Raw genomic sequence first — 26,089 nt, forward strand, 5'->3', positions numbered from 1 at the left:
CTCCAATTACCGCCCCATCTCCCTCCTACCCTTCCTCTCCAAAATACTTGAGCGTGCCGTTCACAGTCGCTGCCTTGATTTTCTCTCCTCTTATACCATCCTCGATCCACTTCAATCCGGTTTCCGCCCTCTTCACTCGACAGAAACAGCACTCTCTAGTCTGTAATGACCTGTTCCTTGCCAAATCCAGAGGCCACTACTCCATCCTCAGCCTCCTTGATCTATCCGCCGCTTTTGACACTGTGAATCATGACTTACTTCTTGCCACACTGTCCTCATTTGGGTTCCAGGGCTCTGTCCTCTCCTGGTTCTCCTCCTATCTCTCCCACCGCACCTTCAGAGTTCACTCTCATGGATCTTCCTCCACCCCTATCCCCCTATCTGTTGGTGTTCCCAAGGGATCGGTCCTTGGACCCCTTCTCTTCTCAATCTACACCTCTTCCCTGGGCGCCCTGATCTCATCTCATGGTTTCCAGTATCATCTCTATGCTGATGATACCCAGCTATATCTGTCCACACCAGACATCACCGCAGAGACCCAGGCAAAGGTATCAGCCTGCCTATCCGACATTGCTGCCTGGATGTCCAACCGCCACCTGAAACTGAACATGTCCAAGACCGAGCTCATCGTCTTTCCACCAAAACCCACGTCTCCTCTTCCTCCACTTTATATCTCAGTTGATAACACCCTCATCCTCCACGTCTCATCTGCCCGCAACCTCGGAGTCATCTTTGACTCCTCCCTCTCCTTCTCTGCGCATATCCAGCAGACTGCCAAGACCTGCCGCTTCTTCCTCTTTAACATCAGCAAAATTCGCCCTTTCCTCTCTGAACACACAACCCAAACTCTCATCCATGCTCTCATCACCTCTCACCTTGACTACTGCAACTTACTCCTCACTGGCCTCCCACTTAGCCATCTATCCCCCCTTCAATCTGTTCAGAACTCTGCGACACGTCTCATATTCCACCAAAACCGATTTACTCATATCACCCCTCTCCTCAGGTCACTTCACTGGCTTCCAATCAGATACCGCATTCAATTCAAGCTTCTCCTTCTTACCTACAAATGCATTCAGTCTGCTGCCCCTCACTACCTCTCCTCCCTCATCTCCCCCTATGTTCCCGCCCGTAACCTCCGTTCACAGGACCAATCCCTCCTCTCTGTACCCGTCTCCAACACCGCCAACTCCAGGCTCCGCTCATTCTGCCTCACCTCACCCTATACTTGGAACAACCTTCCTGAGCCCTTACGCCAAGCCCCCTCCCTGCCCATCTTCAATTCTTTGCTTAAAACCCATCTCTTCAATGCTGCATTCGGCACCTAACTCTTACCGTTCACTAAATCCAGACTGCCCCAATTTGACCGCCCCTATAGGACTGTCCGTTCACTTGTCTCTTAGATTGTAAGCTCCTTGAGCAGGGACCGTCCCTCTATGTTAAATTGTACAGCGCTGCGTAACCCTAGTAGCGCTTTAGAAATGTTAAGTAGTAGTAGTAGTAGTAGTACATGACAGACCTTATAGACTTACCAATAAGAAACAAAGTCAGATCGTCAAGATCCTACCTAAACCTACACTACCCAAATTGCAAAGGACTGAAATACAAAACAACTTATGCAGCCGGCTTCTCCTACATACGCGCACAACTATGGAATGGGCTCCCAAAAGCTGTGAAAACAATCCACGACCACTTGAACTTCAGGAAATCACTAAAAACCTACCTCTTCTAAAAGGCCTACCCCAACGACCCCACGTAACCCTCTTCACCTACCAACACAGCATGACTATGATCGAACAGGACATCACGCAATCTTCATCCATTCCGACCCTCCACTTATACCTCATACGATCACTATACAACTTTGTATTTGTTATCCACCGACTGGGCAAATGCCTTTGACGGTACTATGTAAGCCATATTGAGCCTACAAATAGTTGGGGAAATGTGGGGTACAAATGCAACAAATAAATAAATAAATAAAATAATTTACAGAGAGGCCCTGGTATACATGTCAGACCTCATAGACACTAAAAGATCAGCACACACATTCCTGAACCTCCACTACCCCACTTGCAAAGGACTAAAATACAAATTAACATACGCATCCAGCTTTTCCTACATAAGCACGCAGCTATGGAATGTATTACCACTCGCCATGAAAAAAATACCTGACCTAACTAACATTCGGAGATCACTGAAGACCAGCTTGTTCAACAAGGCATACCACAATGATCCATCCTAATTACCAGACAATGAAACTCAAGCCTGAACTGGATAAAACCTAACTCTATATACTTGACTACCAAGGTCTACTGTACCACGAATGAACATTAACGCAATACCACCCTAACTCTTATTCTGAATATGAACTCCTGATACTTGCCTGCTTAATCTACTATGCCAATCAATTTCTTTAATGTAATAACACTTGTATTTCTCACTCTGGAAATGGCGATTGCCATAACGGAACAATGTAAGCCACATTGAGCCTGCAAATAGGTGGGAAAATGTGGGATACAAATGCAATAAATAAATAAATAAATAAATATGAAATAAGGAACCACAGATATAGTCATAAAAACTGTAAAGCTCAGGTCAGACTTGCATATACAGCAATACTAGAGAAACTGAAATGCAAGATATCATCAGAGATACTGATTTCCAAAAGCTGACATGTTCCAATTAACACATTCAAAATAAAATACATTTTGTCTACCTGTGTAGTCTCAGCATTTTATTTTTCCATTCTATTTGGTCCAAGTGTCTCTTCTGTTTTTCTATTCTTTTGTATTTCCAGGTCTCCTGTACATTTGACACTTCTCTCTCCATGTCACTATCTGTCCTGTCCAGGATCTCTCCTCTGTGTCTCTGTTCCTATCCTCCCACATATGTTCAGCATCTGACATCTTAGTGTCCCCTTTCCTCAACTTATATTTATCACCTCTCTCTCTCCCCCCAAACTACCCCTTTTCCATCATTGCTCCACTGTATCCCTGTCCCTATGCTTTCTCCATGCTCAGCTTCTCTTCTCTGTGCCCTGTCTATCCCTTTTCTCTTCTCTTCTTCCTGCACCCCACCCTGGGTCCAGCATTTCTCCCCTTCTCTCTCTCTCTCTCCTATCCCCTCCTCCCCACTGTCCGGCATATCTCCCTCTTTCCCTCCATGGGTCTTGTGTCTCTCCTCCTGTGGTCGCTTCCCTCCTATCCCCCCTCCATTCCAGCCTCTCTCTATCTCTCTTTCATCCCCATCTTCCTAGCAGGTCTAGCACATCTCTATCTCCCTAGCCGCCCTTCCCATTCAAACAGCTAGCACACCTTCATCTCCCAACTTCCCCCAATCCCAATGGCCAGCACACCTTTATCTCCCAACTTCCCCCCAGTCCCAATGGGCAGCACACACCTCTCTCCCTAACCACTCCTCTTCCCCATCCAGTGCTTTTCTCCCCTGAACCCTCCCCAGTGAGTCCACTTTATCTGTCACTTCCCTGGGTCCTTCCACCTGGCTTGATCACTGGAGCTCTGTGGCTGTGATTAAGGCAGACTGCCTTTGCCAACATTTGGGTTTTCCCTGTAGCGTGTCCCGTCTGAGCAGAAACATGAAGTCATGTCATAGGAGGCAGAGCACAGCACAGGGAAAGCTCTGAGGGCGGTCAAGGTGCTGGCAGAAGCAGTCTCTGCCAGTGATCAAGGCAGGTGGGAGGACCCAGTGAAGATAGGTTGGACTTGCAGGGGGTGGGGGGCTGTGGGATCGAGGTAGAGAGAAGCACTTCTGGACTCGGGAGAAAAGGTGAGAGGAAAAGGGGAGTTGGGAAGCTGCTGAGCGGGAGATGACCGCATAAGTGGGAGTCTCTGGCTGAATGTGAGAGACTTGGTCTGATGTCGGGGTCAGCAGTGCGGGGCCCCTGGAAGCATGGGGCCCTGTGCAGCAGCACCTGTCGCCCCTGCCTAAGACCAGCCCTCCTCACAGATTCAGAAACCACAGACCATATTCAGACCTCAAAATGCAGCAAAATCTTTGAGAAACACATACAGCCAAGAGCCTCAGCAAAGATATAGTGGAATTAAAAAAGGTACAGAAGGGCAAAGAAAATGATAAAGGGATGGGACGACTGCCCTATGAGGAAAGGCTGAAACAGCTAGGGCTCTTCAGCTTGGAGAAAAGATAGAGGTATATAAAATAATGAGTGGAGTAGAACGGTTAGACGTGAATCGCTTGTTTATTCTTTCCAAAAATACTAGGACTAGGGGACATGCAATGAAAGTACAAAGTAGTAAATTTAAAATGAATCGGAGAAAATATTTCTTCATTCAACGTGTAATTAAACTCTGGAATTCTTTGCCAGAGAATGTGGTAAAAGTAGTTAGCTTAGCGGGGTTTAAAAAAGGTTTGGCTAGCTTCCTAAAAGAATATTCCATAAGCCATTATTAAGATGGACTTGGGAAAATCCACTGCTTGAAATAAGGATAAACAGCATAAAATACATTGTGCTCTTCTAGGATCTTGCCATGTATTTGTGACTGGGATTGGCCACTGTTGAGTGAAGAAATATTTTCTCCGATTTGTTTTAAATGTACTACTTTCTAGCTTCATTTTGTGCCTCCCAGTCCTAGTATTTTTGGAAAGTGTAAACAAGCAATTCACGTCTACCCGTTCCACTCCACTCATTCTTTTATATACCTCTATCATATCTCCTCTCAGGTGTATTTTCTTCAAGTTCAGGAGCCCTAGCCATTTCAGCCTTTCCTCATAAGGAAGTCGTCCCATCCCCTTTATCATTTTCGTTGCCCTTCTCTGTACGTTTTCTAATTCCACTATATCTTTTTTGAGATGCGGTGACCAGATTTGCACACAGTATTCAAGGTGCAGTCGCACCATGGAGCGATACAAAGACATTTTAGTGTCCTCATTTTTGTTTTCCATTTCTTTCCTAATAATACCTAACATTCTATTTGCTTTTTTCACCGCCGCACACTGAGCAGAGGGTTTCAATGTGTCATCAGCGATGACACCTAGATCCTTTTCCTGGTTGGTGACTCCTAATGTGGAACTTTGCATCACATAGCTATTATTCGGGTTCCTCTATGACACATGCATTACTCTGCACTTGCTCACATTAAGCGTTATCTGCCATTTGGATGCCCAGTCTCCCAGTCTAATAAAGTCCTATTGCAATTTTTCACAATCCTTCTGTGATTTAACAACTTTGAATAACTTTGTGTCATTGGCAAATTTAATTGCCTCACTAGTTATTCCTTATCTAGATCATTTATAAATATGTTAAAAAGCAGCGGTCCCCTCTGGAGTCTTTCATGAGGTACTTTGTCAAATGCCTTTTGAAAATCCAGATACACAATAGCGACTGGCTCACCTTTAGCCACATGTTTGTTCACCCCTTCAAAGAAATTTAATAGATTGGTGAGGCAAGATTTCCATTCACTAAATCCATGTTGACTTTGTCTCATTAATTCATGCTTATGTATATGCTCTGTAATTTTATTCTTTATAATAGTCTCTATTATTTTGCCCGGCACCGACATCAGGATCACCGGTCTGTAATTTTCCCAGATCACCAAATTCAGTGGCAGTGCCCAGATAACTATCAGGTTGATATTCAAAGCAATTTTACCAGCCAGAAACAGCTCACTTGGTTGGGATTAACCACTAATTTTCAGAGGGAATTTACCGGTTAGGAGTTACAGACCAAGAAAGGGATCTGGGTGTCATCATTGATAGTACACTGAAATCTTCTGCTCAGTGTGCTGCTGCAGCTAGGAAAGCGAATAGAATGTTGGGTATTATTAGGAAAGGTATGGAGAACAGATGTGAGGATGTTATAATGCCGTTGTATCTCTCCATGGTGCGACCGCACCTTGAGTATTGTGTTCAATTCTGGTCACCGCATCTCAAGAAAGATATAGTAGAACTGGAAAAGGTTCAGCGAAGGGCGACAAAAATGATAGTGGGGATGGGACGACTTCCCTATGAGGAAAGACTAAGGAGGCTAGGGCTTTTCAGCTTGGAGAAGAGACGGCTGAGGGGAGACATGATAGAGGTATATAAAATAATGAGTGGAGTGGAACAGGTGGATGTGAAGCGTCTCTTCACACTTTCCAAAAATACTAGGACTAGGGGGCATGCGATGAAACTACAGTGTAGTAAATTTAAAACAAATAGGAGAACATTTTCCTTCACCCAACGCATAATTAAACTCTGGAATTCATTGCCGGAGAACGTAGTGAAGGCGGTTAGCTTGGCAAAGTTTAAAAAGGGGTTGGACGGTTTCCTAAAGGACAAGTCCATAGACTGCTACTACATGGACTTGGGAAAAATCCACAATTTTGGGAATAACTTGTATAAAATGTTTGTACGTTTGGGTAGCTTGCCAGGTGCCCTTGACCTGGATTGGCCGCTGTCAGAGACAGGATGCTGGGCTCGATGGACCTTTGGTCTTTTCCCACAATGGTATTACTTATGTACTTATGAACTGAAACCCGGCTATTTAGGGGGGGGGGGGGAATTTTGAAGGCAAAGTTGGCACCTGGCCAGTTAAGTGCCAATATTCAGCACTATTCGGCCAGGGTAACTGCATAAATAACAGTCAGTCCTAACTTTATGAGGTGCCTTATAGCCGGTTAAGTGCTGAACATCGCCCCTAACAGGCTCCACAAAGAGCATGTTATAACCTACAGGGCTGATACTGAGACCATGGGAGGGAGCTCAGCTAACTCCCGCAGTCAGCAGCGAACTAGGAAATTCAATGCCGGGTCTGTATCCGACGGCCGGCATTGAGTTTCCAGGGTTTGTTGTTTGGTTACTAAAAACATAGCTGGTTAAGCTGACATTCATCAGCTGACCTGCTATTTACGCAGATCTATTTGGCCACTAAACTTAGCCAGTCAACCAATGAATATTAGCGCTAACTGGCTATGTTGCGTGACATACAGTGGCATAATTGAACGGCGCCGGCCATCTATATGCCCTGCTATCTTCGGGGCCGGCCCAGCAAAGTGGCGGTGCCAACCATATTATCGAAAAAGATGGCCACCCATCTTTTCCTTCGATAACACGGTTGGGGCCGGCTAAATCTCAACATTTAGGTCAAATGTTGAGATCGCCAGGTTTACAGATGGCCGGCTTCAAAAAAGTGGAGAAAAATCCAAGTGCTGGACATCCTAAATCAAAACTACTTGTGATTGGCTTTTGAACTGGCCACCTCGGGATTACAAGCACAATGCTCTAACCACTTGGCCACAGCTCCACTTACTTGGATATCCCTCCCTTTTGATTATGACCCTTCAGGTCTCTCCCAGCCAATCACAGACAGGGGTCTCTCTCATCCACTCACAGACAGCTAAATGCGCTGTGATTGGCTGAGAGAGACCTGAAGGGGCATAATCAAAAGGGAGGGGCATCTAAGTAAGTGGAACTGTGGCCAAGTGATTAGAGTACCGGTCTTGTAATCCAGAGGTGACTGGTTGAAATCCCACTGGTACTACAGAAAAAGCTGAGCAAAAATAGTTTTGATTTAGGACGTCCCTGACGAGCACTTGGATTTTTTTTTGGGGTAGGAGTGGATTGGTGACCACTGGGGGAATAAGGGGAGGTCATCCCCGATTCCCTCGGATGGTCAGTTGGGGATCCTTTTTGAAGTTTGGTCATGAAAAAAAAGGGACCAAGTAAAGCTGGCGAAATGCTTGTCAAGCCTGGCTTTTTTTTCCATTATCGGGCGAAGCCAGCCATCTCGTGAGCACGTCCCAGTCCCGCCCCCGTCCCGCCTTCACTACCCTACCAACACGCCCCCTTAAAATTTCGCCGGCTCTGCAACGAAAAGCAGTTGAAGCCAGCCAAAATCGGCTTTCGATTATACCGATTTGGCCGGTTTCAGGAGATCGCCGGCCATCTTCCGATTTGTGTCAGAAGATGGCCAGCGATCACTTCGAAAATGAGCTGAATAGCTGGTGACCGGGCTAGCCGCTAAGCAATAATATTCAGCCAAGATAGCTGGTTATCTCGCACTGAATATTAGCACTTAGCCAGCTTTAGGCTGTTTAACCAGCTAGGAGCCGTTCCTGGTCAGTTAAATAGTTTTAAATATTGTTGTTACATGCAGAAATGTGCGCCCAATTTATACTCTGTCTCAGCTATACCCATGTGAATGCTCTCTTCCATTATGCATCATTTTATTAAATAGTGCATAGCTGAAATATGGGTATTTAGAGGGGAAGATATCAACATGGGCTACCGTTAAAATGTGTTATTTTACTATTAACTCCAGGTATTAGTAACTAGGTCTCAATGCACATCTTAATGGTAGCCTCAGAAGCGAAGCCAGACCTCAATTTTTGGGTGTGCAAGGGGGTGGACTGGGTGGGCATGGTCCACGCATTTCCTCTCAGTCCGTCCATCCGCCCACTCCCCTTCCCCCGTAAAGATAATATATTGGCTGGCAGGGATCTCCGGGCCCTGCCAGCTGAAGATCTTCTGGAGTCCCCGAGGCCCAAAAAGTCTCATTACCATGCCAGTCACCAGTGTGTATCCAGCTGCTGAAACCAGCTCCCCCAATGCATGCTCACTTCAACCAGCATCTCAATGCAAGCAAGTGCAGTGGTGCCAATTGAACTGAGCATGTGCAAGATGGGGGGGCAGTGCTGGCATGAATGGCTAGAAGCATGCTGCTGACTGCTACGGGGTTGAGACTGCTCGGGGAACTCCAGGTAGAAAGGACTCTTCAGGTGGCTGGACCCGAGGATACCTGCCTGCTACACCAACGATGTGTGCAGCCACAAGGTGTGCCTGAAGTGAAACTGGTTATCCTATGTTGATAACTACACCCCTCCGGTGCATATGTGCACACATACACCTGTGCTTGCCAATGTTCTAGTCATTTACATGCATACTTGGTGTCTAAATGTTGGATTCATCTTTATGGAATTACTCCCAACCTGTGCACCTTCTATCCACTGGAGTAATTTTATAATGGCGCACAGGCATATATGTTGCCTTCACAAAATACACACAATATATTATGTGCATCGCTGTTTTATGCATAAGGATAACTTTGAAAGTTATCTCCATAATGAAAGACCCATATATACTCTTTCCCCTCTAACCATCTCATATTATCTGCTTTTTTTCAGCCACAGGTAAACATACCTGCATTGTGACAGGAGCTGTGTGTGTAGCTCCTGAGTCTCTGTGTGAGACTTTGGGGTAAGATTGAGGCATTGAGGCAAATCACTGTTTCTCCTCACATCTCTGCTCAAATCCTCGGCTCTGTCATTGAGTCTGTGAGTGACCTTGGGTCGAGTCACTTTCTTCCTGCTGTCTCACTTACCCCATGGAACCCCAAGCCTTTCAAGAGAAGGGACACACAGAACATTTCAAATCACTGCAAGGGCTGGTGAGGATTGGGATCTCTATGAAATGTGTTGAGCCAGGTGGAATAGGGCCCCCATTGGAATTTGTTGAGTTTGTTGCTATGCTCTATTACATTACCATTATCTTCTTCAGCTGGTGAAGTCTGGAAACCCTGACACCTTTGCTGCCTCACAGACTGCCATGCTTGAAAAAGACTTGTCTCTTCATCCAGGCCTTTAATGAAAGAAGTAACTAACTTGCTAGTCTCATTCACACACACACAAGGAGTGACACGGGCTGCACATACTGTAGCTGACATAATATTTAACCATCAAGCTGACCTCATGTGCACCTTTCTTTAAATTAGTCACCTTACTTTCTAACTCCTCTTACTCTCATACCTATCTATATGCTCCATATTTGCTTATATTGTACACAGTCTATTCAAATGTTCTATTATGTATTGTGTTGACATTGTAAGTAGTATACCATAATATGGCATACTTTGTATTGTTATTTAAATATTTTTACTGCTGTAATCATCTATTGCTCTTGTTTGATTTATTCTTACTGTACACTGCCTTGAGTGAATTCCTTCAAAAAGGCGGTAAATTATTATTTATTATTATTATTTATTAGAATGTATTTACCTACTTTTTGAAGGAATTCACTCAAGGCAGTGTACAGTAAGAATAAATCAAACATGAGCAATAGACGATTACAGCAGTAAAAATATTCAAATAACAAAGTATGATAAAGGGGATGGGACGACAACCTTATGAGGAAAGACTGAAATGGCTTGGGCTCCTCAACTTGAAGAAAAGACACCTGAGAGGAGATATGATAGAGGTATATACAGTGGTGTGCTGGAGCCGGCTCGCACCGGCTCGCAAGAGCCGGTTGTTACATTTTGCAAGATCTTGCGAGCCGGTTGTTCTCCAGGACAAGCCGGCGCCAGTGAACGAGGTAAGCATGGCAGGAGGGCGCCACCACAGGCCATGCTTACCTCCCCTCCCGCGCCCATCCATGTCCAGCGAGTCTCCGTCGCCCCATCCTCCCCTCCTGCTCCCATCCATCTTTTTTTATTACCTTCGTTGAAGCGGCCGCGTTATTTAAAGCCCTGCTGCCCGTCTCTAGCTTTCACTGTTTGCTTCATGATGAGTTTGTTCCCTTAGTCCCGTCTTCTGACGTCATTTCCTTTTTCCGCGAAGGTGGGTTGAGGGAACGAACTCATCAAGATTGAAGAAAGCAGGAAAGGCTAGAGACGGGCAGGGCTTTAAATAACGGGGCCACTTCGACGGAGGTAATAAAAAAGATGAATGGGAGCAGGAGGGGAGGACGGGGGTGACGGAGACTCGCTGGACATGGATGGGAGCGGGAGGGGAGGATGGGGCAACGGAGAATCGTTGGACATGGATTGGAGCGGGAGGGGGGAGGGCAGGGGAGGGAGGAGAATCGCTGGGTATGGATGGGTAGAGGGGGGCAGGGGAGAGAAGAGAATCGCTGGGCATGGATGGGTAGAGGGGTGCAGGGAAGAGAAGAGAATCGCTGGGCATGGATGGGTAGAGGGGAGCAGGGGAGAGAAGAGAATTGCTGGGCATGAATGGATAGAGGGAGGCAGGGCAGAGAAGAGAATTGCTGGGTATGGATGGATAGAGGGGGGCAGGGGAGAGAGAAGAGTTTCAGGACATGGATGGAGGGGAGGGCAAGAGAAATTCTGGACATGGATGGAGGGGAGGGAAGGGAGAGAGAAGAATGCTGGACATGGAGGGAAGATAGAGGAAGGAGATTAGATGAGGGGAAAGGAAGTGAGGAGAGAAACTGCACATAGATGGAGAAAATAGGCAGAAGCTGGATCCACTGTACAGTCAAGTCTGCGGAGGACCAGAAATGAAGAAGAAAGGAGGAAAGAAAAGAAATAAATGGAAAGGAAGTCCTGGAAACGGAGTCAAGGGAACAGATAGAGAGCAGCAGAATCAGATACTGGGCCAGCATGATCAGAGAAACAAAGTCACCAGACAACAAAGGTAGAAAAAAATAATTTTATTTTCATTATAGTGTTTGGAATATGTCCACTTTGAGAATCAGGTGCTGAACGTTAAAAGTTTATATTTATTTACTTATTTATGGCATTTTATCCCATATTAAACATGAATTAGATTGGAAGCTGTGATCATTTAATTTTTTTTTCCTGGAGAGAGTAATGCATTGCCCCCCCCCCCCCCCCCGGCTATAGCCAGCTCTGCAATTTTTCGGGGGGGGGGGGGGGGCACAGGTGGACAGGGGGCACAGAGCTGGATGGGGGGGGGGGGGGGGTGAGGTGGACCGGGGAGAGAGCCTGTTGTTAAAAATTTACCAGCACACCACTGGGTATATAAAAGAATGAGTGGAGTGGAACAGGTAGACAGTGTACAGTATAAGCAAATATGGAGCATTTAGAAAGGTAAGAGAGTAAGAGGAGTTAGAAAGTAAGGTGACTAATTTAAAGAACGGTGCACATGAGGTCAGATTGATGGTTAAATATTATGTCAGTTACAGTATGTGCAGCCCGTGTCACTCCTTGTGTGTGTGAAAGAGATTAGCAGTTACTTCTTTCATTAAAGGCCTGGTTGAAGAGACAAGTCTTTTTCAAGCATGGCAGTCCCTGAGGCAGCAAAGGTGTCAGGGTTTCCAGAATTCACCAGCTGAAGAAGATAATGGTAATGGTAATAGAGCATAGCAACAAACTCAACAAATTCCAATGGGGACCCTATTCCAACTGGCTCAGCAAATTTCATAGAGATCCCAATCCTCACCAGCCCTTGCAGTGAAATCCTAATTAATAATAAATAAATACATTTTGCAAGTGGCAGTCAGCAATTTTTCTCTGCCATTGCGTTTTATGCAGATAGTCAATGCCGGGGCCCTGTCCATGACTACAAACAGTTCCAAAAATCTCTGAAAGCTTTTTTTTATTTCATAAATTTGTATTAATTAAGTAAGAATTTATTTTGGAGGCTTGTAACCCAAATCTCAGCATGGGCATTTACATGTGCTCTGAAGCTTTTGAAAATATTAGGGGTAGTTTTAGGGGGTGGACCACTGGAGAGTAAGGGGGGGTCATCCCTGATTCCCTCCAGTGGTCATCTGGTCATTTAGGACACTTTTTTGTGCCTTATTTGTTCTAAACACAAGTCTAGACCAAAACATTGAAGTTTCAGCCCTAGACGTTTTCGTTTTGTTCCATTAAGGATGTAAAATGTCCAAGTGTTAGGAACTCCCTAAGCCCACCCTCAAAATGCCCCCTTGTGATTTGGACACACTGCAAACGAACTGCATAGATATATGTCTGCAAATAGGTTTCGAAAATATTGGTTTGTTTTGAGAAGAAATTCATGCAAATGCTGCTTTATGACAATTTTTGGATGATTTTCTCTTTCGAAGTTGAGCCCCATTGTGTCTCTGAGCCCCTATCTCCTCTATTTAAATATTGCAAACTGCTTAGATTGTCTTGAATATATAGGGTGTATATCAAATAAAACTAAACTTCAATTTGAACTTGAGCAGATAGCCCCACACAGGTGATTTAACCATGCAGGACTCTCTCCTGGCTTGTTAAATCAATTTGAATATTGACCCCTAAAATTTTGTCTAGAGGCCAGATTCAACCATAGTCAGGAAATGTACAGCAGGCTGAAAAAATGAGCTCTCCAAGCTATAGTTGGGGAACCCCCTGATTTACTCCATTGTATAGGTGAGAGTCATGGGCGTAGTTTGGGGGGGGCGAGGGGGCAGTGCCCCCCCCAAACGAGCTTCCACCCCATCCTCTAATCCTGAGTCGCCAGCAGCTTCTGCAAGAAAGCAGCACGCATGCTGCTTTAGACATGCCCCCGGAAGTCTTTCTTTTGCCTTCAACTTCATGTTCCCGTGCAGGCGGGAAGCTGTAGGAGAGAGAAGGGCCTGTGGGGCAGGTCTAAAGCAGCGTGCGTGCTTCTTCTGCTAAGGCTGCCGGTGGCTTGGGGGATTGGAAGACGGGGGAGGGTGATACCGGGCGCCACTGGAAGACTTCAGGGGGGGCAGCGGAGGGGGGCGGTTGTAGGAGAGAGACATGCCCCACCCATTGCCTCTCCAAATGAAACTGTCAAACTACGCCCATGCTGAGAGTTATTGTTTTGGGATTTGCTGGGTACTTGTGATCCAGACTGGTCAATGTTGGAGACATGATGCTAACAACAATGGACCTTGGTCTGACTTAGCATGGTTTGTCTTATGTTCTTATTAGCAAAATGAAAATGAATCTTCACCTTTTGGCACAAATATATTGGCTAGTATCGCCAGGCTGGCCAATCCGAGGGATGCATTCATGGTTATGCGGCGTCCGATGTAGCACATTACTGTAGTAGCAATCAATTTAGCAGGGAAGTCAACAGCTCCGAAGATTACTTGGATCAGGTAGATATTGTCTCCAAAGCTCTGAAGGTCCATGGCCAAGCCATAATAGGAAAAGCTGGTGGAGAACCTGCAGAAAAGCATAAGTCTCTTCTTATTCTCATTATTATCTGGGACTTGAACTCAGCAAACTGGAAACACTAACCGTAACTAGTGACATATGTATATGACAGGATCCTATGGCATCAGGACAATGTGCTTAAGTCTGAAGAAATTCAACACCCAGAGAGAAGGGCATCCAGCGGGCTTGGTTCTGAAGAGATTCTAAGTCCAGGAGAGGAGTATGCAAGGTGTCTAATTCTGAAGAGGTTCTACACCAAGGAGAAGAGTGTATGTGGCATGTCTAGTTCTGAAGAGGTTCTACAGTACACCCAGGAGAGAAGTGTGAGCAGTGTATCTAGTTCTGAAGAGGTTCTACATGCAAGAGTTCAGTGTGTCTAGAACTGAAGGGGCTCTTCCCCAGGAGAGGAGTGTGTGCCATGTGTATGCTAGTACTGAGGAGGTTCCACATCCAGAAGAGGAGTTTGTGCAGTGTGTCTACAGTAGTACCGAAAAGGATCCACACCCAGAAATTCTTGTAAGGTGATTTGTGGGGGAATTCAGATGAGAGATCTATAGAGTGTTGCAAGAAATTTGTCCTGTTTATTCATAGTTACTACTACTACTACTTATCATTTCTATAGCGCTACTAGACATACGCAGCGCTGTACACTTGAACATGAAGAGACAGTCCCTGCTCGACAGAGCTTACAATCTAATTAGGACAGACAAACAGGACAAACAAGAGATAAGGGAATATTAAGGTGAGGATGATAAAATAAGGGTTCTGAACAAGTGAATAAGGGATAGGAATTAAAAGCAGCATCAAAAAGGTGGGCTTTTAGCTTAGATTTGAAGACGGCCAGAGATGGAGCTTGACGTACCGGCTCAGGAAGTCTATTCCAGGCATATGGTGCAGCAAGATAAAGGAACAGAGTCTGGAGTTAGCGGTGGAGGAGAAGGGTGCAGATAAGAGAGATTTTACCCAGTGAATGGAGTTCCCGGGGAGGAATGTAGGGAGAGATGAGAGTGGAGAGGTACTGAGGAGCTGCAGAGTGAATGCACTTATAGGTCAATAAGAGGAGTTTGAACTGTATGCGGATACGGATAGGAAGTCAGTGAAGTGACTTGAGGAGAGGGCTAATATGAGCATAACAACCCTGGCGGAATATTAGTCGTGCAGCAGAATTTTGAACAGATTGAAGAGGAGAGAGATGGCTAAGTGGGAGACCTGTGAGAAGCAAGTTGCAATAGTCTAAGCGAGTGGTGATAAGAGCGTGGATGAGGGTTCTGGTAGTGTGCTCAGAAAGGAAAAGGCGAATTTTGCTGATATTATAGAGAAAGAAACGACAGGTTTTAGCAGTCTGTTGAATATGTGCAGAGAAGGAGAGGGAGGAGTCGAAGATGACCCCAAGGTTACGAGCTGATGAGACAGGAAGGATGAGAGTGTTATCCACAGAAATAGAGAATGGGGGAGGAGGAGAGGTTGGTTTAGGGGGAAAGATAAGAAGCTCAGTCTTGGTCATGTTTAGTTTCAGATGGCGCTGAGACATCCAGGCAGCAGTGTCAGACAGACAGGCTGATACTTTGGCCTGGGTTTCAGCCACTGGCGTAGCCAGACAGCCAGTTTTGGGTGGGCCTGAGCCCAAAGTGGGTGGGCACAAAATTTTCTCTGCTCCACCCTACCTCCACCTCAAAATATAAATACTTTAGCTAATGAGGATCCTCAAGCTCAGTCAGCTGAAGACTTTCTCTGAAGGTGGCCAGAACTCTCTTTTACCAAGCTTGGCAGGCAGCAGCAATGACCCTAAGCCACTGATGCCAGCACCCCACACATGCTTAGCTGTTGATGGCTCAAGGATGCTGTTGCCAGAGCTTGGTAGAAGGGAGTTCTGGCTGCCTTTGGAGGAAGTCCTTAGCTGGGGATGTCTGGGAATCCTCACCAGCTATACAGCAAGGGTTAGGACTGGTGTTAGACCTGCTTGGGCCCAGGCCAGAAAATAAAGGAGGGGCCCCCCTCCCCGATTCCCTCTCCTCTTTGCCTCCCCTCCAAATTCCCACTATCACACCAACAGACCCTCACCAAATACAGAACAAGGGATCACAAATTAGAAATAAAAATATTTAGACAAAAATTGAAAGGGAACCCCAAGAAGTTAAACATAGCATTACTGCAACACTGGAGACATAAAACAGAGATGCATTTCCTTTTCTACAGAACACAGTACAAAGACATTTGCTATGCACATTTCCAAAAGCTAACATATTCTATTTAAAACGTTCAAAATAAAATGCTTTGTTTCTACCTTTGTTGTCTGGACATTTTATTTTTCCATCTTGCTGGTTCCAATTTCTCTTTTCTGCTTTCCTCTCTGTCGTCTACTAATTCTTCTTCAAGCGGCTGCAGTCCATTTGTCTTTTCTCCTCTCTCCTGTCTGTTCCCTCACTATTCCTGCCTCTGACATATTGATCATTCCTTTGTAGCTCTTTTCTGCCTCTCTCTCACCCTTCTTCGTCTCCTTTTTACTTTTTAACTACCTATCAAATTTCCTTCTTCTTTCACCCACTAGCTCTCCCATTCCCCTTCTTACTCCTCCCCATCTCTACTTTCTCTGTTATCTTTAATCTACTTCCCATTACCATATTTCTACCCTCTGTAATCACTATCTCTCATTCATTTCCTTGCCACCCCCTCTTGGCCTCTCCCACAGGGTTCCACCATTCCCATCGTCTTCCTCCCTCCACCCTTCTAACCAGCATCTGATCCCCTCCCCAACCCACCCCACCCTGGTAGCCTTATATTTTCCTGCCCCTTTTCTCTTCATTCCTGTCCTCTCCCCCATGGCCCAGCATTTCCCCCCCTCACCACCTACTGTGTACCTCTCCCTCCCTCTCATCCACCCCCATGTCTACCTCCCCCTCTCATTCCCACTGTCCACCATCTCTCTCCCCCTCTCCTTTGTGTTCTGGGTCCAACATCCCTTCCCATACAGCATCTCTACCTTCCTCCCCTCTACCATCATGTCTAACATTTCTCCCTTCCCTCCACCCCTATACCCACCATTTTGCCCTCCTCTCCACCCCTATGTTTAACATTTCTCCCCCTCTCACCACCTATCTCCTCTCTATGCAGCATGTCTCCCTCCCCTCCACCTCATATGCAGCCAAGACTTCTCCCTTCCTGATCCCTCCACCCCTTTGCTGCATCTCTCCCTTCCTCCCCTCTACCATAATTTCTAACATTTCTCCCCTCCTCTCCACCCTTATGTTCAAAATTTCTCCCCCTCTCACCACCTATCCCCTCTCTATACAGCATGTCTCCCTCCCCTCCACCTCATATGCAGCCAAGACTTCTCCCTTCCTCACCCCTCCACCCCTTTGCTGCATCTCTCCCTTCTTCCCTGTGCAGCTTCTCCCCCACCCACCCACCACGCCTCATCTTTCCATCTTCCCTCCTCCCTGTGCAGCATCTTTCCTTACATCTTCCCTCCCCCCCATGCAGCTGCTGTCCCCGTCTTCCCTCCCCTGTGCAACATCTTTTCCCCATCATCCCTTCCCCTGTGGCGTGCAGCAACTTTCACCCCATCTTCCCTCACCCTCCTTGCAGGCCCGTCCAGCAGCGATTCCGGTCGCAGGCTCAGCTTCGGCTCGCAGCGATTCCCACACGCTGCCTGCTGCCTGCCGCTCAACAATCTCCTTGCAGAGGAGAGGCTTCCGGTTTAGCGCTGCCGGGGGGGGGAGGGGTGAGGAAGGGAGAAGTCTTGTCTGCATATGAGGTGGAGGGGAGGGAGACATGCTGTATAGAGAGGGGATAGGTGGTGAGAGGGGGAGAAATTTTGAACATAAGGGTGGAGAGGAGGGGAGAAATGTTAGAAATTATGGTAGAGGGGAGGAAGGGAGAGATGCAGCAAAGGGGTGGAGGGATCAGGAAGGGAGAAGTCTTGGCTGCATATGAGGTGGAGGGGAGGGAGACAAGCTGCATAGAGAGGAGATAGGTGGTGAGAGGGGGAGGGCAAAATGGTGGGTATAGGGGTGGAGGGAAGGGAGAAATGTTAGACTTGATGGTAGAGGGGAGGAAGGTAGAGATGCTGTATGGGAAGGGGAGAGAGATGTTGGAGAGATCTTGTCACTGGGGGCCCCAAACCTGCCTGAAGTTGAAAAAGGGACAATATGCAAACAAGCTTTGGGACCCCCTCCCTAGCATCTGCCCTGGGCTGCATCATGTCTAGCACCGGCCCTGGTAAAGGAAATACATAAGCCTGTTTTCTCTTCAGGTTTGAAAAGAGATAGCGATATAAAGAGCAATTTATAAACTGTGTCACAATTTAGGTACCAAAATGCAGTGTGCCAAGCATGAATTATATAACAGCATCTGGGCATCCAGTTTCCATGACAGAATACCAGCATAAGTTGGCATTTTTGTCCCTATGTTTAGGCGTGCCCACTTACTCCCTAGGGCTGATATTGAGACCTCAGGAGGGAGCCCATTTAACTCTGCGGTTGACGGGGAAACTGGAAATTCATTGAATTTCCAGGGTTTTTTGGCCACTATGCATATAGCTGGTCAAGCTGATATTCATCAGTTGACCGGCTAAGTTATAGCGGCCAAAATAGACCTGCTATTTACATGGATCTGTCTGGCCACTAAATTTAGCCATTCAGCCAATGAATATTGGCGCTAATCAGCTACGTCGTGTGACATAGAGGCTTATTTTCAAAGCACTTAGCCTCCCAAAGTTCCATAGAAACCTATGGAACTTAGCCTCCCAAAGTGCTTTGAAAATATGCCTCATAGCGGACTAGCCATTAAGTGGTAATATTCAGCTGAGATAGCTGGCTATCTAGCACTGAATATTAATGCTTAGCTGGCTTAAGTCCAGCCAGGAGCAGGTCCAAGCTGGTTAAATAGTTTTAAATATCGGGCGATATGTCAATAGGACGTGTAAAAGTGCATGCCTAAATGTAGCACTTTAGTGTGTAAATAACTATTCTATAATGTACATATGTATAAGAACATAAGAATAGCCATACTAGGTCAGACCAATGGTCCATCTAGCCCAGTATCCTGTTTGCAACCGTGGCCAAGCCAGGTCACAAGTACCTCACAGAAACCCAAATAGTGGCAACATTCCATGCTACCAAGGGCAAGCAGTGGCTTCACCATGTCTGTCTCAATAGCAGACTATGGACTTTTCCTTCAGGAACTTGTCCAAACCTTTTTTAATCCCAGATATGCTAACCACTGTTACCACATCCTCCAGCAAAGAGTTCCAGAGCATAACTATTTGTTGAGTGAAAAAATATTTCCTCCTATTTGTTTTAAAAGTATTTTCATGTAACTTCCTCGAGTGTCCCCTAGTGTTTGTACTTTTGGAACGAGTAAAAAATTGATTCACTTCTACTCGTTCTATACCACTCAGGATTTTGTAGACTTCGATCATATCTCCCCTTAACTGTTACTTTTCCAAGCTGAAAATCCCTAACCTCTTTAGCCTTTCCTCATATGAGAGGAGTTCCATCCCCTTTATCATTTTGGTTGCTCTTCTTGGAACCTTTTCTAATTCTGCTATATCTTTTTTGAGATACGGCAACCAGAACTGAAAGAAATACTCAAGGTGAGATCGCACCATGGTGCAATACAGAGACATTATACTATTTTCGGTCTTATTTCCCATCCCTTTTCTTGGGTGCTGACCCCCAAGGTGGACCCTAGTATCAGGTAACTGACATGCCCACGTGCCTCCCCCTGTAAATGTCCTCTTGCATTTATATGCTGTTGTGCGCTCACATCATAGAATATCGCTAAGCACACATATAGCACTTACACGTAAGGCTGTTACATTCATGCACATAACTGCTAGTATTCTATCATTTTAGCTCGTAAATGGCACTTACATTTAGGTGCTAAGGTTATAGAATTAGGGAGACACTGTTTCAAACAACTGTGACATCCTAACTATATGTTGCTCTTTGTGATATCTAGAAAGTGGAAGCCTCCTGAACTTCACCCTTCAGAATGGATAGCCAAGCCTTGTGAAAAGACGATGTGTGAAAAAATGGCTCATGCTCTATTGGAAAAGTGGTGGCCATTTTCTGGATATGTTAAGAGAAGGCAAAGTTAAGACTACATTTCATATTGTGTTTTCTTTACCTGTGGAATTCATAGCATTGCTACTGCTTATGCATAACAGAGAGAAGTTGATATGCACATGGTTGTGCTTGTTTAAAATATTAAGAAAAATAAATAAAGTTTGATTTACAAAATAACAAAACTGAATAGCAGCCTCCAGTACGATGCCCTAAGTACAGGAGTGAAGATCTTATCAACCCTTACATACAACCATTATTAGAGGTCCCAGCTACGTCAGCATGTCATTAACAACTGTAGCAAAAGAGCCCACTCACCAGGCTAAGGAGAGGCAGAAGGAGATGCGTCGTATGACAGCAGTGCGCACTAGGTCAGCAGCAGTGTAGGTGAACTCACTTGCAGCTACTTCTTTCTGCATGCTGCTTTTCAGGACCTAGGAAGGAGAACATGCCAAGGTTCAGAAACCAGTGAGATACCAGTCCAATTCCTCTGTTGATGTCAGCCTGGTGGTTGTGACATCACAGCCTTTCCAAGTAGTGCAGCTCTGCTATTGAAGCCACAGCCTTGAATCAGTGACTTCTCAACCCTTTGAACTAACCTAAGCCCTCTGATGATGTCATAGCTCATAACTAAGGTGGTCAGACTAGGCCAGACTACAGGGTATCCCTTTGTGAAAAAGCCATATTTAAAAGCCCAGATTTAGTAGAAAGGAAAGATGTATGATATATCTGAAGGGACAGAGAGAATATTCTGCTTCACCACTCTACCAGACTGCCACTACTCAACCCATCATTCTGTACCCCAAGAAACTGAGAGGAACCGGAGTGTGGGGGGAGATGGAGAGATAGAGACCTGGCAGTGGTACAGAAATCTGAGGAGAAATGGGGAGAAGGAGGGCAAGCTTGAGAGTGGGGTAAGAGAAAGGAATATGAAACTGGTCAAGTCTTCTACCATAGCATTGTTTAAAAGGGTTTGGACAAGTTTATGGAGGAAGCTGATAAATTATTAGCAACATTAACTTAGGAAAGCCACCACTTATCCCTGGTAACAAGCAATAAGAAATGGATATATTCTTTGGAATCTGGTGGATACATCCTAGTGACCCTGACTGACCTGAAGAAATACTGAGATAGGGCCTGTTTCTGTAGAGAGCAAAACTGCACTGTTGTGTATTTACCTGCTAGTAAATTGTATTCAGTCTAGAAGCTATTATTAAGGTGGACGTGGGGAAAATCCACTGCTTATTCTTGGGATCAGCAGCATGGAATCTACTTTTTTTTTTATTCTGCCAGGTACTTGTGATTTAGTTTGGCCATTGTTAGAAACAGGATACTGAGCTTGATGGACCTTTGGTCTGTCCCAGTATGCCAACACTTATGTACTTATGACCATTGTCAGAAACAGAATACTGGGCTTAATGGACCTGGGGTCTGAGGCAGCATGGCCCATCTTATGAAATAGAGATGAACATGGAGAGATATGAGAAGGGAGAGATGCAGAAAAAAGGAAACTAAAAATAGAGAAACACAAGGGCATTAGAAGATGTAGAGCGCTCTGGTAGGGGGCAAGCAGCTGGAGAGGAATTTTGGAGGGGTTGAGAAGGAGGCAATAGAAATGAACTTAAAGCGGAACTGCAGAAGAATTGAAAGGTGATGGGAGATGAAGAGGTACTCAGAGCAGGCCTTTGGGAGTGCAACCTGTGACACTTAGCAGTGGCATCATGTTCAAGAGATGTCCTTCCCTGTGTAACCATGGGACAGCGTCCACAGTAAATTCAGTCTTTCTTTGTCTTTTTCCCCACCCACTCACCAGGTCCTCCCTCTTTTCCCTTCTGAACTCCAACCACCAAAAGGATACATAGCATGGCTTCTTATCTTCATTAAACTCCTCCACCATTGGCAGTGGGGCAGCTAACTGGAGGTGGTAAGAGGGAAGGTTTGTACCTCGGTGGTCAGCTTTTCTCCTTCTTCATGTCTTCTGTTTATTTTTGCCACTTTCTTCAGCATCCTCACTGCCTGCTCAGGCTTCTTAGTGAGAATCAACCACCGTGCTGATTCGGGAAGCCACCTGTGGAAATCAAACAAATATGAATTTTTTTTTTAATTCTTAAATCTGTTAATTAGCTTTTTTTTTTTCTTTCCTTTAAAGACAATTGCTTTACTGGAGCCAGTGACCTTTTGGGTGGCTACTTCAGTGTTGTTAACCAGCCTGGAAGAAGAGTGAGACTTCCTGATAGTTAAGCTATGGGAGCTCAGCCACCAACCTTCAGCTGCATTTCCTGTAGTTTACCACCAGGGGTCCATATAGATCACACTATTAGCTCAGGTACTTTGACTGCTGTATATGTTGCTTACATTAGCATCCAAATGCCATGGCTGATTTCTGCCCTGCCTATGTGTAGCATGGCAAACTGGTTCAGTTTCAGCAGGACAGACTAATCTGGTCCTGGTTTTGCCCTCTCCCCCCGCCCCCATATGAGACCTATCCAGCTTAATTAAAACTGGAAGGCTATCTTACAGGCAGCAGGTGGGGACAACCAAGGCTACATACCAGGAATAGAGGAAGAAAATGAAAGAAGGCAGGGAGACAATGAGCTGCAGCAAGCGCCAATCCCGAATGGCATAAGCCAACCCCGCTAGGAAGATTTGGCCAAAGGTGTAGAAATATCCAGTAAATGTCACAGTGATTGCGCGCACTCTGGTGGGAATCCATTCAACAACTGAAAGAGAAAAGGTGTTTGTAATTAGATAACCCTATGAGAGATACTTCCACAAGGTGGGACACTTAAGGGTCATAGAAAAGGATGGTCTTAATCAAGAAGGCAATGCATAGATGGGGGCAAATGAGTTTTACATAAAAAGACTGAATCTAATAAGTGGATTTTCACCAGGCTAAAGTTATTTTCATTGCTTTGCAACAGATATGCTTCTTGTCCATGTAAAAAGAGGCATCTAGAGGGATACTTGGGCAGGGGAGCAAACTACAGCGGGCTGATATTCAAAGGCACTTATTGGTTAGCAGGGCAGCTGAATACTCCCTTTGACTAGCTCGATAGTGCTAGGGCAGTCCATAGATGGAGCTTGAGCAGAGCTAGAGGTTTTGTGGTTAGCTGTAATACTCAGACCTCTAGCCTGATAACAACCAGATAGAATTAGGATGGCAAAAAGGCTGTCCTAAATTAATCTGGTTTGCTATCTGCTTAGCGATTCACTAACACTGCAAATGGATAGTACTTCCAGGTTTGTACTGAATCCAGATATTCAGCACTGGCCAGTATCTGAGCACTGGTGCTGTCTATCCAGTTTTATTTTAACTGCAATGAATAACGTTTTACTTCACTGCTGACCACCGTAGTTAAATATCAGTCCCCGGGTGTATTTATGGAGAGAAATGTTCAGTGACCTGCAATTAGATTTTGAAAGGAAAACTTATCACAAAGATTCCCTTGCAAATATTGCCTGGCCTCTGGTGCTGAAGTTCTACATTCTTTGCAGGCACAAATTGCAACAGGGGAAAAGCAGGAGGAAAAAAGTGCAGGGATCTCAAAATTAAATCTTCGTGTGAATTTCCTGCAGCTCACTCCAACTCATCTCCTGGTGCTGCCCAGTCTCCCCAAGAAGGGGTGGGCAATTTTCAAAGTGGAATTTTCCACAAGTAAACACTCACTTAGGAGCCAATGATCAAAGCTAGTACATAAGTACATAAGTATTGCCACACTGGGACAGAACAAATGTCCATCACAGTGGCGTAGCCAGACAGCCAATTTTGGGTGGGCCTGAGCCTAAAGTGGGTGGGCACAAAATTATCACTGCTCCGACATACCTCCATCTCAAAATATAAATACTTTAGCTAATGAGGATCCTCAAGCTTTGTTAGCTGAAGACTTTCTCCAAAGGCAATTAATACCAATCGGTCCAGCACTTTTCTTCCTTCCACGCCTCCAGTCTATGGTCTGGCACCTCTTCCTAGCTCCACCCCACTGACAATTAATACCTTTAAATAAATTTAGATATTAGATATGTATCATATGTCAAAGAATAAAGTGGTTGATCAAAGCATCAATCAAAGCGACAATCGCTCAACTGCAAAACACTATGCACAAATTTGTGCAAAAACACACTCAGAACCTTACTGTACCATAAATCTTACACTGGGCAGACCCTAATACACCAATATACCGATACAGAAAATGCAGACCGTCAACAATATGAAACAAGGGATCATATCACAATTCTCATGTACAGCCACAAAACACCTTTTTAGGGTGGATAGTGCTCACAATGAGCTCCTTTTATTAACGACCATATATAGATCCTTCAAGAGGTAGTGTGTCATGATTTAGGCTCTACACCCTTTCTGATGTTTTGGTGCCACCTCAGCAAGGCCAATACACAAATACTCCACTGCAAAACACTATACACAAACTTGTGCAAAAACACACTTATAACCTTACCAAACCATAACAGCACTAATTCCAAGGACAGGACGAGCTACAACCTTATGCGTGGAAAGGCAGCACTATAATTACACCGGGCTCTAAAACACCAGTACACAACCTAGTGAAACAAAAAAAACAAAACAAAAAAGGCTGCAAATACTACACGCTAGCAGAATACTGCACCTTGATCACACATGAAAAACACATGACACAACAGATATGAAGGCAAATTTCTGAACTGGAAAGTTATCTCAAGAAGTCAGACTCAGCATGCAGCAATACTAGAAAAACTGAAACTTACATGCAAAATATCACAGATGCACATTTCCAAAAGCTGACATATTCCAATTAATAAATTCTGAATTAAAAAATGTTTTCTACCTTTGTTGTCTGATCATTTAGTTTTTCTATTCGCGTTGGTCCCAGTGTCTTCTGTTTTATGCAGTGTCTTCTTTCTATTTGATATTTTTTCACTCACCATGTCCGCCATCCTCCTGTGTCCTTATGTTTTCTGCCCCTGCCCTCCCCTCATCCATGTCCAGCAATTTCCTCTCTCCCCTCCATCCATCCATCTCCTGATGTCCAGCAATTTCCTCTGTCCCCTTCCCTCCAGCAATGTTCTCCCCCACCCCGCCCTCCTCTCCATGTCCAGCGAGTCTCCCTGCCCTCCCTCAGCTCCCCAAAAGCCCTCCGAATCCTCTCCATTCCCCCCTCCCACCCATGGCCAGCGAGTCTCCCTGCCCTTCCTCAGTTCCCCAAAAGCCCTCCGAATCCTCTCTGTCCCCCCCTCCCCTCCCACCCATGGCCAGCGAGTCTCCCTGCCCTCCCTCAGCTTCCCAAAAGCCCTCCAAATCCTCTCCATCCCCCCCTCCCCTCCCACCCATGGCCAGCGAGTCTCCCTGCCCTCCCTCAGCTCCCAAAAGCCCTCCGAATCCTCTCCGTTCCCCCCTCCCCTCCCCTCCCACCCATGGCCAGCGAGTCTCCCTGCCCTCCCTAAGTTCCCCAAAAGCCCTCCGAATCCTCTCCGTTCCCCCCCTCCCCTCCCACCCATGGCCAGCGAGTCTCCCTGCCCTCCCTAAGTTCCCCAAAAGCCCTCCGAATCCTCTCCGTTCCCCCCTCCCCTCCCATCCCACCCATGGCCAGCGAGTCTCCCTGCCCTCCCTCAGTTCCCCAAAAGCCCTCCGAGTCTTCTCCGTTCCCCCCTCCCCTCCCCTCCCTTCCCACCCATGGCCAGCGAGTCTCCCTGCCCTCCCTCAGCTCCACAAAAGCCCTCCGAATCCTCTCCGTTCCCCCCTCCCCTCCCACCCATGGCCAGCGAGTCTCCCTGCCCTCCCTAAGTTCCCCAAAAGCCCTCCGAATCCTCTCCCTCCCCCTGCACACGAACCTGGCCTTTTTCTTTCAGTAGCAGCGAGCGACGTGAAGGCACTGCAACGCTCACCAGCTTCATGTTCTCCCTTTCCTCTTCACACAGTGTTCGTCCCGCCTTCGCGGAAACAGGAAATACGTCATCGTAAAGGCGGGACGGACACAGTGAAGAGGAAAGGGAGAACTTGAAGCAGTGTCTTCACGTCGGTCGCTGCTTAAACAAAAAGGACAGGTTAAAAACATTTGCGGCGGGGGGGGCGACAGACGGACGGACGGAACTGAGGGGGGAACGGAGGAGGAGCGGAGGAAGTCTGACAGTCGGGCGAGGGAGGGAAGAAGGAATGCCACGACTCGGGGTGCACCATTCCTGG

General features: G+C 46.0%; 1 protein-coding gene across 2 annotated transcripts in view; it reads right to left on the reverse strand.

Annotated features, from left to right (window-relative positions):
• The window catches only part of LOC115479604 (solute carrier family 22 member 6-A-like), a 62,495-nt gene that overhangs the window by 14,528 nt on the left and 21,878 nt on the right, over positions 1-26,089 (reverse strand). For both annotated transcript variants that reach the window (XM_030217625.1, XM_030217624.1), the window contains exons 5-8: positions 22,466-22,634; positions 21,859-21,982; positions 20,233-20,348; positions 13,644-13,858 (exon numbers count right to left, since the gene is read on the reverse strand). In XM_030217625.1, coding sequence (XP_030073485.1) covers positions 13,644-13,858; positions 20,233-20,348; positions 21,859-21,982; positions 22,466-22,634 — 624 coding nt within the window. The remainder of the gene's footprint in view (positions 1-13,643; positions 13,859-20,232; positions 20,349-21,858; positions 21,983-22,465; positions 22,635-26,089) is intronic.

Source organism: Microcaecilia unicolor, chromosome 11, assembly GCF_901765095.1.
Source record: "Microcaecilia unicolor chromosome 11, aMicUni1.1, whole genome shotgun sequence".
NCBI classification, from domain to species: Eukaryota; Metazoa; Chordata; class Amphibia; order Gymnophiona; family Siphonopidae; genus Microcaecilia; species Microcaecilia unicolor.